This window comes from Cyphomyrmex costatus, unplaced genomic scaffold (assembly GCF_001594065.2).
Source record: "Cyphomyrmex costatus isolate MS0001 unplaced genomic scaffold, Ccosl1.0 scaffold23, whole genome shotgun sequence".
Classification (NCBI taxonomy): Eukaryota; Metazoa; Arthropoda; class Insecta; order Hymenoptera; family Formicidae; genus Cyphomyrmex; species Cyphomyrmex costatus.
The window spans coordinates 2,551,764-2,564,631 of NW_017276368.1; the positions used below are offsets into that span (position 1 = coordinate 2,551,764).

Sequence of the window (12,868 nt, forward strand, 5' to 3'; positions counted from 1 at the left end):
TTAAACACCGTTTTAAGAACACCTTTTAGCAGCACGCGCGTTAATAGCACAAGCCAGCACAAGCAATCAGCTGATGAAACGAGGAAATTTACTAGTCAGCGTGCGCAATTTGACGACTGAATTCAATCAAATTCGTGAATTAAGTTTTTTCCGAAAATCATTAGTCTGATTATTTTATCGTACGGGAAATGGCGTTAAATCTGATCAAACAGGTATATCTTTGCGATCGAGTTACATACATCGAGTAAAACAACCTAAAGCATATACATTGTTGAATATCTTTTTATCTTACTACATACAATTGAGCTATCTAATACAATTGCTTTTACTTATTCTAGATTACAGTGCTTGGACAACGTTCACTCGCAACAAAAACGTTATCGGCAAAATTTTACACTGGAAGTCTGTACGAGCCAGATTATTTAGAGGTTGGATTTAAACTTCTGAATATTTAAATTTTAAGTATATATAATGCGTGGTCTACAATGGGCAGTAGCAGTAGTTGAGTATTAAGGAGTAGGCGTAGAAATCAACAAATCATAGTCTAATGTGAGGAGGACAATTAACTATCATTGGTCGATTTCTACGCCTATTCCTTAATCCATTACTGCCCATTGTAGACCACGCATAACATATTTTGTTAGTTTTCGATATTTACAGACAGGAAAATCAAAATTTCCACTTTTATCGACGATAAATGTACAAATTAAAGGTTATGATTATCCTGTGCTCGAATGCTATCAGTCATTTATACACAAATTAGCGGATGTCATACAAATCGATATAGACAACAGGTCAGTTTGTATTAAATTTTCTCAATTTTATATTCTTCAATTTTTAATACAATCCACATTCTTCTATTCAGCTGGCCGTTACCACCTCAAGAATTCACGATTCAGAAGTATAAAACTGGAACGACAACAATTGTGTCTGAGTATTATCTCAAAATTTATGAAAGAAATATACAAATGTCAGAAGTACCATCTATAAAATATTCAGTACTGATCAGAGCATTGGAGGCTGCTTTACCACAAGGTGTTACTTTGAATATAAATATTTATGATCCTGCGCTAGAAGAGAAGCGATACATACCAGACAAAGAATTGATGGACTTGAAATCGACGCTAGATACATTAAAAAAATAAAACTTAAGTGTAGTATTTACATTGTTGTGATTAATGTATTATTAGATATAAATAATACTTGTATATATTGTTACAAAAATAGCATCTCTTTCCACAAGCACGTAAACTTTTAAGACAGTAAAAACTTGAAAAAGTTACACATAAAATCAACGATAAAAAGTTTTATTGTTGTACTTTTTTATGAGAAAGTTATACAATATATACAAAAAATTTATAAAAATAATTCAATAAACTATTTTACAATATTCTCATTAATCTTAATTTTAAATTCAATTTAGATTAAACTTAATTAATTTTTATTATAAATAATGTCGGACTTATTTTGTTTATTATTCTTCTGTGTCTGGTGCTATCTCTCTGTTTATGCTCGCATGTAACAAATACGATATACATACGTATTTTTTTTTAAGATACTTGTTTATAATAAACCAAAATGCACTACTTTAATCTTTGTACTGTCATCAGTCTTCGGAGATTCTTTTATTTTTTCATCAACACTATCTTCTGCAAAATATTAAAAATTGATATTGGACAAAGTTGTGTTATTCACAATTGTGTTGTAAAGCTTCTTACATACAAAATTTCGTACAAAATAGATGTACTAATGTAAAATGCTTACTACACAATGGTTGAAAATCTTTAAGGTAATCTTCATTACCAAGGCAAAGTGGAAGACTTTCAGCTAGTTCACGTTTAGGATCCGTTATATGTGCTTGTGTAATAGATCGTTTCTGTCTATATACTTGAGTCTGAAAGAAAAATTATATATATATATATAAAATTTATAAATATATATAGATATATACAGGGTGTTTGAGAAGTAATGAAAAATTTTGTCACATAGGGGTAGAATGGACTAAACTGAGAAGAAAAAGAAAGAAAAATAGCGTTATAAGCGGCAATGAACATTGTCTAGCGACGATCATTGCCGTTTGTTATAAACGCGTGTCTAGCGACGGCGAACGCGCATGGCGCGCTTCGCTGAGTGGTTGTATTCAGCCGTGCGCTTGCATTTGGCGGTGGGTCGGGCAAATTTGGATATTTTTATAAATTAATATCTCGTTAACTATTGTGAAAATTGTAGAATGATACAGAACTTTTCTTCTCAGTTTAGTCCATTCTACCCCTATGCGACAAAATTTTTCATTACTTCACACACACGCACACACGTTTTTAAGACTACTTACTGAGCCAGGTACTAGTATATGAGTGACAGTGTCTGAAAATTTCACCTTTGGCTTTTCGTTAGAGAGAGAACTTGATATATCGGCAAACGATGGACATGTAGAGCAAATCTTTGAATTAGTGATAGACGTATTAATTACAGGCAGAGGTGGTATATTAGAAAACATTTTAGTTTCTCTATTAACGTTTGCATTAACTTGGGAAGATCTCGACGAGTGTCTATTTTCAAATAATCCATGATGTATACCGTAGCTAGGGTGAAAATTTTGTGAAGAAAATCTGCTAACTGTCTGTGAAAGTTGTAAGTCTGTATCGTTGCAAGTACCCTGAAATGGTATATAATCTAGATCATAATTGTATCTATATGTTTTGAAAGATAAAGATGTTTTCTGATTTTCAGGTACATTAGACATTGTGGAATTTCGTTTTTGTAAAATGCACAACGGCATATGGGTTGCATTCGATGTAAATTTCTCCAATTCCTTAATATTTGAGTGCAAACCTTGAGTGCTTCTAGATAAAAGATAATTTTTTCTAGGTAAACCATCAAGGCAATTAGAGAAAGAACCTATCAAAGAAGATGGTGGTGGAACAGTGATATTTGTTTCTTTTTCTTCCGTTACAGGATGTTGTAATTTAACAGCTTGATCATTGACATTGTTAAACGTGTTGGGAAATGCAATGTTGCTACTTCCAAGAGTTGTATATCCTTCAAGATTATTAAACGAAGTAGACATCAGATTGTTACAAGTATTATTCGGAAGAAGCAATTGATCCATTGTATGAGTATTATCGATAAAAGTTTTAGTTAATGATTTATCAGATATCTTTGAAGATTTCATGTCTCGTAACATAAAAGCAGAGTTATTGTTCGTTGTTAATGCATTGATAGAGTTACTCTGAGAGATAGGAGTTTTAGCGATTCTAGTACCGAATGACGTTGACATAACATTATTATCAATAACGTTTAAGCAGCTCGTCAAATAATTATTAGAGTGAATGTCTTCCGATTCATATATCGGCTTATTGAAAGGAGTAGAGATAAAACTATCGTCTTGTGCGCAAGTTGTAATTACATTGGTAGTGGAACTACTAAAAGAATATGATATTTCATTAAGTAACGATTGATCATACGATCTCCCGTCGAAATTATTGCTAGACTGATCATTCACTATTACCTCTGATTCATTAAGAGAAATACTGCTAAATGACGTGGTCATTAAGTCGTCTGATGCCTTGTTGAACACTTGAGAATCATTAATGATACTCGCCGCGCTGATTGGTGTAAAATTCGAGTGTGTACTGTATAATGATTTATTAAAAGAGGTCGATGATAGAAATGGGCTCGAAATGTGCGAAGAGTGATTAAACGAAGTTGTTAAAATATTATTGGAAGTGTCAAAGGATGAAGGTACTAAGATGTAATCAGTCTTAATAGTGGACGGAATATTATTATATGGTACAGAAAGTGTGCTCTTTGTGGTATGATGAGGATGGACAACTGGTAAGGGTGGGATTTGATTTGAACTCGAAGCTTTCCTGTAACGATGCTTTCGCAATCGTTTCAGATTATGTCGTTTTTCTTTTTGAGAATCTTCACTCTCTTCACTATATGTTGCTTCTATCTGCTTTTTTTCCTCTTCCTCTTCCTCCTCCTCCTCCTCCTTCTCCTCCTCCTCCTCCTCCTCCTCTTCTTCCTCTTCCTCTTCTTTCTCTTCCTCCTCCACCTCCTCTTCTTCCTTCTCATTGCTTGAATCGGAACATATAGAACATGATGTTCTTGAACATGTGGAATCTATAAAAATGTATTTATATATTTATTTATTTAAATATGTACAAGGTGTATTAAAATCTTTACAAGCGCTTCACCAAAAATTTATCAAAATTCTTACGTGAACCACTGCAACTATTTGATCTGCTTAGAATACTCTCAGCTTTTTCTTTGGCTGCAGTTGCCAGTTCCACATTATTCAAAAGTGCAGCATAAAAATGTATGTCCATAAAAAGATCGTGATCATTTAAATCAATAGCTAGTCGGAAAGCCTTCTCAAACATCTTATACCTATAAGAATCATAACGATTAGAATAAATTAATTTTTAATTTACATCAGATGCGCTACCTTAATAAATGATGGAAAAATCTCCTTGTCAAATCTCTTACTTCATCCCCATATTCTTCTTCGACAGTTTGACTTATTGGTTTAATAGGTATGTGGAAACTGCCTAACGCATTCTGTATCATACCTATTATATATAGATCAGATTAATGAATTAGAATAAGATTATTTTTTTTTTTAATTATTAATAAGTAATCTCTTAATTAACCATCAGATTAGAAAAAGAATAAAATTTTATTTTACCTTCGCGTTCTGTTGTTAGCGGTAACTTAAATAAATAGTTTAAGATTTGATTAAGCGAATGCATGCATACACGTGGATGCGTATCCCAATTCATTGACAACAGCAAGGAAGTCGCTTGTTCCGCTCGAGACTCTGACAAATATCTTCTAACTAATTCATCCCCAGAGAAAGTATCGCCTTCAATCATTTTAATAATTCCAATCGGTCCTCTGAAAATACAGAACAAATTGTTACACATCACAATCAATATCGGACATGGTGTTCGATAAAAGAAATGGCAGTCCTTACCGTTCGAAAAGTAATAAGAATAAAGAATTGCCATTGTTGTAATAACGTATCTGATTTGGATCACTTTTCTTGTTCCATTCCATATGCAGCAAAGCATGCTGATTCCTGTGTTGTGTATTATTATTTTATTAATCCAATTTTATGGCTATGTCTTACTGATTAATTATTTCATTGTTCGTACTTAAAATATGATGATAAGTCGAGAATATTCGCTGGCATTGCCTCGTTGCTTAATGTCTGACTTTTGATACACATTAAAGTAATATCAAAATATTGAAACTGGCCTCTATCATTACCTACCACAAATATTATACCATCGCTATGCCAGGAGGCTAAAGTAGGTATCTTAAGGAAAAGAAATGCAGAAAATCACATATCAATGCATCTTCCATAATATGTATAATATATTGTATATCATTGTGCGTCTACAAAGTTATATTTATGTATTAATAAAACTTACAAAAGCAGCTTTTACACTGATGCTCGTCGATTTAATCTGGTCGTACATCATAATAGTACCATCAATGCAACATAAAAGTAATATCTCCTGATTTGGTGAAAATCTCACACAACTTGTATGCGTTGGCAATTGCACGGAAATCACAGCGATCCTTTTTAATTTATTTTGCCGAGAGATTTCATATGTACGCCATTCGACGGTAACCTCTCCCTATATATTACGATATCCAAATTTACAAACATAAATGTTTCTTTCATTTTTAATATAAAATTTAATTGATATATGAAAATATATTTAGTATATTAAATTTGCATTCACACACAATACCGAATTGTGAGATGTGCATAATTACCTTCCTTGAGACTTTTTGTTCTACAGAATGAATAATATCATCATTGCATGCATCAAACGTAATACACAAGGGATCAAATTCAGTACGTATGTAACATAACAATTCTAACTTTGTTCTGAAAATATAAATAATTAACACAATCAATGAGAAATTGCCTTTAACGGTCGAGCTGGATCTTAGGTGCTATTATAATTTCGTGTGAATGTATATATTACGTATGTATAGTCTTTTAAACCGCGTGCCGAACAATTGTTCGATCTTGATCAGAGATTCGGGTTCGACTCCCGGCCGAGATAATATTTTTCGCAATATAAATTAATTATTTACAGATTTCTAATATATCATTCATAGATTTTAATATGTCATTCAACATTATTCAAGCATGAGCATAAAAATTGTTCAATTGGTAGATAATTTAACTCGTGATATATTATTGTGGTAGTTTCATACAGTAGCGTTTCAAGACCGTAAAATGTTCGGCGCGCGGTTTAAAAGACTACATACGTAATATATAAATTAAATTCACACGAAATTATAATAGCACCTAAGATCCAGCTCGACCGTTAAAGGCAATTTCTTATTGGTCATGTTTCTCACATGTACGGTCCTATAAGATTTAATATATTTAAATATTATAAATAATTAAATCCCTTTATTTTTATGTATCGCCATACAGTGTTTCATACATACATATTGTCTGTTCTCTGTTCCTGCACTAGACTGAACTAGAACTCTCTTTCTCGCTTTCTACAAATATCAATAAACATATACCTATTTCATTTTAAGTTCTAAAAGTGTACACTAGTTCAGCGACGGAAGACAGACCTATACATACAAACAGGGACTGTACAAGTGTTTGTAATTGATTTATTATACATAGCAACAGCATGGCACAGTAACACTGACAGACAACTAACCGTGCTTGGGAAAGAATTAGCAAGCACTATTAAAATTCATACGTACTAAAATTATAAAATCACGAGAATTATACGAAAATGTCTCAGCATTGGCATGGCAATTGGACAGAAGATGCGTTTGCTCCAAAAAGATTGCGAAATTGGGAAATTCCTAAATGGTATCCTAACTGGCCAGATAGACATTGTGTCACGACGAAATTTATCGCGGATAATAATGGACGTATGTTAGACAATGCTAAAAGAGTTGGACATTTGCCATGGGAAACATTTAAAGTTTGTATAAATTAATATTATAATAATGTATGTGATACAAATTTTAGAATCTAAATTCTTTAAAATCAATATTATTATCGTAAGAAGTCTCTCTCTTAATTCATACAATATTTAAAAATTATAATAAAAAATATTATATTATAAAAAAGGGCACTTGGAATTTGCCAAAGAAAATTACTGCAAGTATCGCTAAAGAATTATCAATATCATCTCAATATAAAAAAGATTTATGGAAACAGCACAAGAAGAAACATGAGAATTTATGTAAGAAGGTAAAACACACAAATAAGAATGGGAAATATATATATAATGAGGAAGTCAATAAACTATAAAAAGATCACAGCAGAGAAAATTAAAACGAACAAAAATACATATATAAGGGCAAAGAATGTTATGTAAAAGGATAAGAACATTTAAAGAAGTTACATTGATCTCATACCCTGTAAGCCTAAAGAGATGCATATTTGCTCGATGGTATTGTTTCATAGCAGGACTCCAAGGGTAAACTTCATTCATTGTAGATTTTCGCCAAATTAATATCTATAAAGACACATTATTTCTTATACAATAGATTAACTGTAACATTGTCTACTTATATCGAGTTTTAAAAAATTATCTTGAAGCACACAATTTACCAAATTAGCAGACTTGTTTACTTGGATCTTCTTATCCAATCTGCGTCCATTAGGTTTAAATAAGTCTGTTGTGACTAATTTGGGTTCTAACTTGCTCATCTTATCAAAGATGTGTGTTTTAGATTTTGTAAAATATACCAGAGTCACTAGATTATCGTTGTATGTACAAACCAAATGACTTTTGGTAATAATTACTGCAAATAAAGTAAAATATTATTTTTTGTGTATAATATAAATAGATATTTCTGGTGATAAAATAATAGGCAATTACCATCAGATATATGTTCAGATAACTTTCCTACAAGATATTTATCAAAATTAATTTCTTGTACATCACCACTGAAGAGACAAACTTGTATTTGCACCAATAAGCCATTGCTAAGCATTAATTGTACAACAGAATCATCATACCATTGAGAATAAATTACAGAATTATCTTTGAGCTGACCCTAGATACGACGATAACAATTTTATAATGTATATTTTCTTTACAAAAATAGACAAGGAAAGGTAGACTACATGATTTATTATACCTCTAAGTATTTAATAGAATGTTTCAATTTATTTCCCTTTTTGTTTTCTGGAACATAAGTCATTCCGCGCTCTTGACAATATGATCTTTTGCCTTCTTCATAAGTGCCATCAATACGTTTATCATGATATCTAAAAGAATCAAAAGCAATTAAATTGTTGTAATAGTGAAATCTGAAAATTAATTACGTGATGTTTTTAATTACTTAAATGCACCGAAATCTGTGACCTCTATGTTTACATTGTCATCAAAAGTCCAAAAGTTAACTTCTCCCATTAATGCAAACATTATAAAGTGTACTCAAGTGTACTAATATCAAATTCACAAAATATATATTATGGAGAATATACACGATGCACTCAAATTTGTATATATAAATAATAACGAAATTACGAAAAGTCACACACAATCGCACGACTCCATGAAAATTCACAGTCTTTCCATGGTGGAAGAAGACCACCATAGGCTTGTTCTTTTTGCCTGCACTGTTTGAACTGGTGCAGACAGTGCAATAGGCCTGTTCTTTTTACCGAACTGGTACACAGAGTGTAAAGCCTTGTGTCCACGATACTAGAAATCGGTTCGAGATCTTGGATGAAGGAAAAATTAACCAATTACATTGGTCATGTGACCAAATTGTTCAAATGTGATTTGTTAATTCTTTCTTCATCCGAGATCTCGGACCGATTTCTAGCATCGTGGACACAAGGCTTAATAAGTTGAAGTGAAACAGATATACGTTTGTTTCATTTCAACTTATTGCACTGTATGTACGTACATACCAGTTCAGACAGTGCAGGCAAAAAGAACAGGTCTATGAAGTTGAAGTGAAATAAACGTATATTTGTTTCACTTCAACTTATTGCACTCTGTGCACCAGTTCAGTAAAAAGAACAGGTCTTAAGGTACTTTTTCATGCGCAGCACGCTGCAGCAGCAATTCGTTACTATTGGTTAAGAATTTTATGTAAGCTAGATGACGTACTTTCGGCGCAAATACATTTTGCGGTAAGGAACCGTTGTCGTAAGAAATTGGCCAATCACAGTTGAAAACAACTGGTATTATGCCCAGCCAGAAAACTAGACAGAAAATGAGCGTCGAGCGACATCGTGAAAATGTACCTTAAGGTACAATTTCATGCTGACGCTTGACGCTTAAGCGGGGAGCACAGACTTTTGCATAACGCATAAACCATATACATAAAGAATTTGATTGGTCCATTGACTCATGCATAAGAAAATGGGCCAATGAAATTCCTTATGCACATGCTTTATGCGTTATGCAAAAGTGTGTGTTGGGGCTCTTATTTTTAGCGTCAAAACAGATCACGTGATCAAAATTGATGCTTAATATTTGTCAATTTGTATCACGTGATCTATTTTGACCCTAAAAATAAGCGTCAAGCGTCATCATGAAATTGTACCTTTATGCAAAAGCTTGTGTCTGGGCTCTACCCCGGATCTACATTCTACATAGAGTTTTAAGCCTTAAGTCATAAGAAATGGACAAATCATAGTCGATTATTCTCCTCGAATTCGACTGTAATTGGTTAATTTCTTACGACTTAAAGTTTAATTGTAGATCCAGGTTTATACACGGTGCCATAGTGGCCATTTTCGATACTGGCCGTATCGACGCTATACGTGTTCGAGTCTACTCACTTCAATAATTATAAGCTATGGCTAAGCAAAGCTTCGCTGCGTGAAATTGTACATACATACAAACCTAACGCGTTTGTTTTTTCTCTGTATTTTCTCTGTAGCAAGTCAAAATACAACATTAACTTACTGTGTCTGCGTTGACAGAAGAAAAAAATTTTTAACGATATTATATAAAACATATATGTATCTCACAGAAAACAATTACGAGAGACAACTTTTTATAATACAATAAAGTTATACGAAAATGGCTGAAGAGAGCAAAAAAATTTCTTTCGGTTTTGCAAAGTCTGTAAAAAAGCCAATTTTAGACAAACAAAAGTTACATCAAGACAAAAAAGTAGATTATATCGAATGTCTAGATGATAAAGCGATTAAAGTGATTGGGTAAGTTGAGAAAGTTTATTCATTGTAACAAAACTGCGTCTGTAACCTTCATCTTTATTTAACCATATATATATAAATAAAACTACTAACTACTACTTTGAAATATCGTAATTTAATTAAACAATTGTTATCAAATATATTTGTTTAGGAAGGAAGAGAAAAAAGAAGAACCTCTTATTATTCCATTATTGGAATCTAATACCTGGCACGATAGAATCGTTAATAAAATAGATGCTTTAAAGTCAAAAACAAGTAATGACGATAGGCAAAGAAAAGTTAAAATCAAGGAAGAATCAGACCAAGTATCCAATGGTGATTTAACATTGATTAATAGGATTGTTTCTTCCTCTAATGTGCAAATAAAAACAGATTTGCCTGTTGAAAGTAAAATTCTTACTTTGGATGAGCAAGCAGTTAAAGAAATTATAGAAGATCTCAATGTAACAGAAAAAAATAAAGATGATTTGTATGATATAACGTTATCTTTAGTTAAAAGAGAGAATTTAGAAGGTGCAGAAGAAGTGAGTACCTCTTTATGATTGTTAATGACATGATTTAGATTCATATTTTAAATATTATAGGAAAATAAAATATAAAATAAAATTGAAAATTATACGGATTGACAAGAAATATTATTAGATACAAAGAACTGCCTTAACTGAATATGGCATGTTTCACTTATGCATATTTAATCTCTACAATTTTCACTTAATAGTATTTTAAAAACTATTTTATACAATGCTTTTTTTCTAAATAGAGTACATTAGAAGATTACGAGAAGGTTCCGCTAAATATTTTTGGTTCAGCTATGTTACGAGGTATGGGATGGAAACCTGGTGAAGGAATTGGTAAAAATCCAAGGTAAGACCTTTTTTTTCTGGATCGAGAGTGAGTGAATGTTACCAAATTTTTATTTCAGCATATATTTTCTGATACAGAGTATATTTATTTCTTTTACATTTATATATATTTTGTTTGTATTTTCACATTTTGTATGTACTTGACAGGCTTGTAACACCTATTGTACCTGAATTAAGGCCCATAGGAATGGGACTTGGTGCAGACAAAGCAGCATTGCAAAAACAGGATGGGAAAACTCAAAAAGAGGGAAAAGAGTTACAGAAAGGAATACAAAAAGGAAGTTTTATAAAAATTATTGCTGCCAAGCGGTCCAATGCATATGGCCAAATAGAAGGTTTTGATAATGCAGGAAGATTAATCGTTAAAATGGCACTAAACGGACATACCATCTCTGTGAACGAATGCATAGTTCAAGTAGTAACAAAGGCGGAATACTCACAAAATTCTAAAGTTCTCAGTTAGTAAATGAAATGAGTTATCTCTTTAGGGACTTTTAAAATGTGTACAAAAATTTTAAATTTCAGTAATTGTATAAAATTTTACAATTTTTGTATTTATAAACAGGTAATTTGTAAGGTTTATTAAATTAACGATTGATTACAATTGGAAGTTGTAAGATTTTAAGGATTTGAATTTTCAGTCTAGTCAAAACTTTATATATATGATATATATTGATATATACACATATATAAGGAGATAATACATATTTAATTATATATTTGACACTTTTTAAAAGTTCCTGCTATTCACAATTCATTCACTTGTATGAAATTATTACAGTTTTAGTCTTTAGTATTCGGTGAAATTAATTTCAGATGCTGTTAAATACGAAGAACATAAAAAAAAGGAATGTATAAGTAAAGAAAAATCTGCGTCATTAGAAAATTTTAGCAATAACAGCGATTCAGATATTCCTAAGAAGAAAAGAAAACACAAAGAAAACGATCGTGAATACAAGTCTAAGAAATTGAGTAAAAAATCAGAAACCCATCGAAGAGATTCATTTGATAGCGATAGTAGTAGTGATACCCGTAGCAACAATAAGAAAAGAAATAAAACTCGAAAGCGTTCCAGTAGTAGCGATAGGACTAAAAGGACAAAAAAATCCAAGAAACACAAAGGAAGAGATAGGGAACGACAAAAAGATAAAATATCAGGATCTTTTGAAAATTGTATAAAATCTTATATAGTACAGAGGTTAGAATACTCAAATAAGAGTTTACGATTTATTATGTTACGTTACGTTTATGGGCTATTGTAGACAATGCGGATTTCTTATGTTTACGTTTATGTTAAGCTTACGAACCCTATTGTAGACGAGTAAAGAAAAATCTGCGTCATTAGAAAATTTTAGCAATAACAGCGATTCAGATATTCCTAAGAAGAAAAGAAAACACAAAGAAAACGATCGTGAATACAAGTCTAAGAAATTGAGTAAAAAATCAGAAACCCATCGAAGAGATTCATTTGATAGCGATAGTAGTAGTGATACCCGTAGCAACAATAAGAAAAGAAATAAAACTCGAAAGCGTTCCAGTAGTAGCGATAGGACTAAAAGGACAAAAAAATCCAAGAAACACAAAGGAAGAGATAGGGAACGACAAAAAGATAAAATATCAGGATCTTTTGAATCTATCGATAGAAGAAAGTCTAAAAAATATAAATCTTGATCATCTAGTAGACGGTAATGTATGTAATATAAAAATTGCAACGTGTATAACGTGTAAATATTTCAAGTTCTCTACTGACTTGTACAATTTTGTTTGTATCTCCCTTTTTAAATAAAACTTATTTTTTTTACATGATTTAATCTTT

At 31.8% G+C, this 12,868-nt stretch overlaps 4 protein-coding genes across 4 annotated transcripts in view; 3 read left to right on the forward strand and 1 right to left on the reverse strand.

Annotated features, from left to right (window-relative positions):
• The first annotated feature begins 4 nt into the window (after positions 1–4).
• mRpL48 (mitochondrial ribosomal protein L48) lies at positions 5–1,253 on the forward strand. The gene is made up of 4 exons (XM_018540098.1): positions 5–212; positions 339–428; positions 661–794; positions 866–1,253. The coding sequence occupies exons 1-4, from the start codon at positions 189–191 to the stop codon at positions 1,143–1,145; spliced, it is 528 nt and encodes a 175-aa protein (XP_018395600.1). The 5' UTR covers positions 5–188; the 3' UTR covers positions 1,146–1,253.
• Positions 1,254–1,435: 182 nt separating this feature from the next.
• frtz (WD repeat-containing and planar cell polarity effector protein fritz) lies at positions 1,436–8,509 on the reverse strand. Its single transcript, XM_018540089.1, has 15 exons — positions 8,353–8,509; positions 8,149–8,278; positions 7,887–8,064; positions 7,616–7,809; positions 7,420–7,520; positions 5,791–5,905; positions 5,439–5,648; positions 5,160–5,323; positions 4,979–5,083; positions 4,691–4,899; positions 4,451–4,574; positions 4,223–4,392; positions 2,333–4,125; positions 1,765–1,894; positions 1,436–1,649 (listed from the first exon to the last, which is right to left on the reverse strand). The coding sequence occupies exons 1-15, from the start codon at positions 8,433–8,435 to the stop codon at positions 1,564–1,566; spliced, it is 3,792 nt and encodes a 1,263-aa protein (XP_018395591.1). The 5' UTR covers positions 8,436–8,509; the 3' UTR covers positions 1,436–1,563.
• LOC108774076 (protein Flattop) lies at positions 6,539–7,377 on the forward strand. The gene is made up of 2 exons (XM_018540088.1): positions 6,539–6,980; positions 7,130–7,377. Exons 1-2 carry the CDS (start codon positions 6,786–6,788, stop codon positions 7,310–7,312), a joined length of 378 nt encoding a protein of 125 aa, XP_018395590.1. The 5' UTR covers positions 6,539–6,785; the 3' UTR covers positions 7,313–7,377.
• LOC108774075 (omega-amidase NIT2) overlaps positions 7,407–12,868 on the forward strand; it is an 11,888-nt gene continuing 6,426 nt past the window's right edge. Inside the window, exons 1-5 of the mRNA XM_018540087.1 lie at positions 7,407–7,481; positions 10,003–10,192; positions 10,341–10,713; positions 10,950–11,053; positions 11,200–11,510. Of these exons, the coding sequence (XP_018395589.1) occupies positions 10,053–10,192; positions 10,341–10,713; positions 10,950–11,053; positions 11,200–11,510 (928 nt within the window). The 5' untranslated portion in view covers positions 7,407–7,481; positions 10,003–10,052. The remainder of the gene's footprint in view (positions 7,482–10,002; positions 10,193–10,340; positions 10,714–10,949; positions 11,054–11,199; positions 11,511–12,868) is intronic.

Bases quoted from the DNA above. Each gene is read 5' to 3' on its own strand.
- LOC108774076 (XM_018540088.1), top strand. From the start codon at position 6,786: ATGTCTCAGCATTGGCATGGCAATTGGACAGAAGATGCGTTTGCTCCA. The intron at 6,981-7,129 runs GTTTGTATAAAT...ATTATAAAAAAG, and splicing joins TGCCATGGGAAACATTTAAA to GGCACTTGGAATTTGCCAAA.
- mRpL48 (XM_018540098.1), top strand. From the start codon at position 189: ATGGCGTTAAATCTGATCAAACAG. The intron at 213-338 runs GTATATCTTTGC...TACTTATTCTAG, and splicing joins CGTTAAATCTGATCAAACAG to ATTACAGTGCTTGGACAACG. The intron at 429-660 runs GTTGGATTTAAA...CGATATTTACAG, and splicing joins ACGAGCCAGATTATTTAGAG to ACAGGAAAATCAAAATTTCC.
- frtz (XM_018540089.1), bottom strand. From the start codon at position 8,435: ATGTTTGCATTAATGGGAGAAGTTAACTTTTGGACTTTTGATGACAAT. The intron at 7,810-7,886 runs GTAATTGCCTAT...CTTTATTTGCAG, and splicing joins ATCTGAACATATATCTGATG to TAATTATTACCAAAAGTCAT. The intron at 7,521-7,615 runs GTAAATTGTGTG...GTGTCTTTATAG, and splicing joins TAAACAAGTCTGCTAATTTG to ATATTAATTTGGCGAAAATC.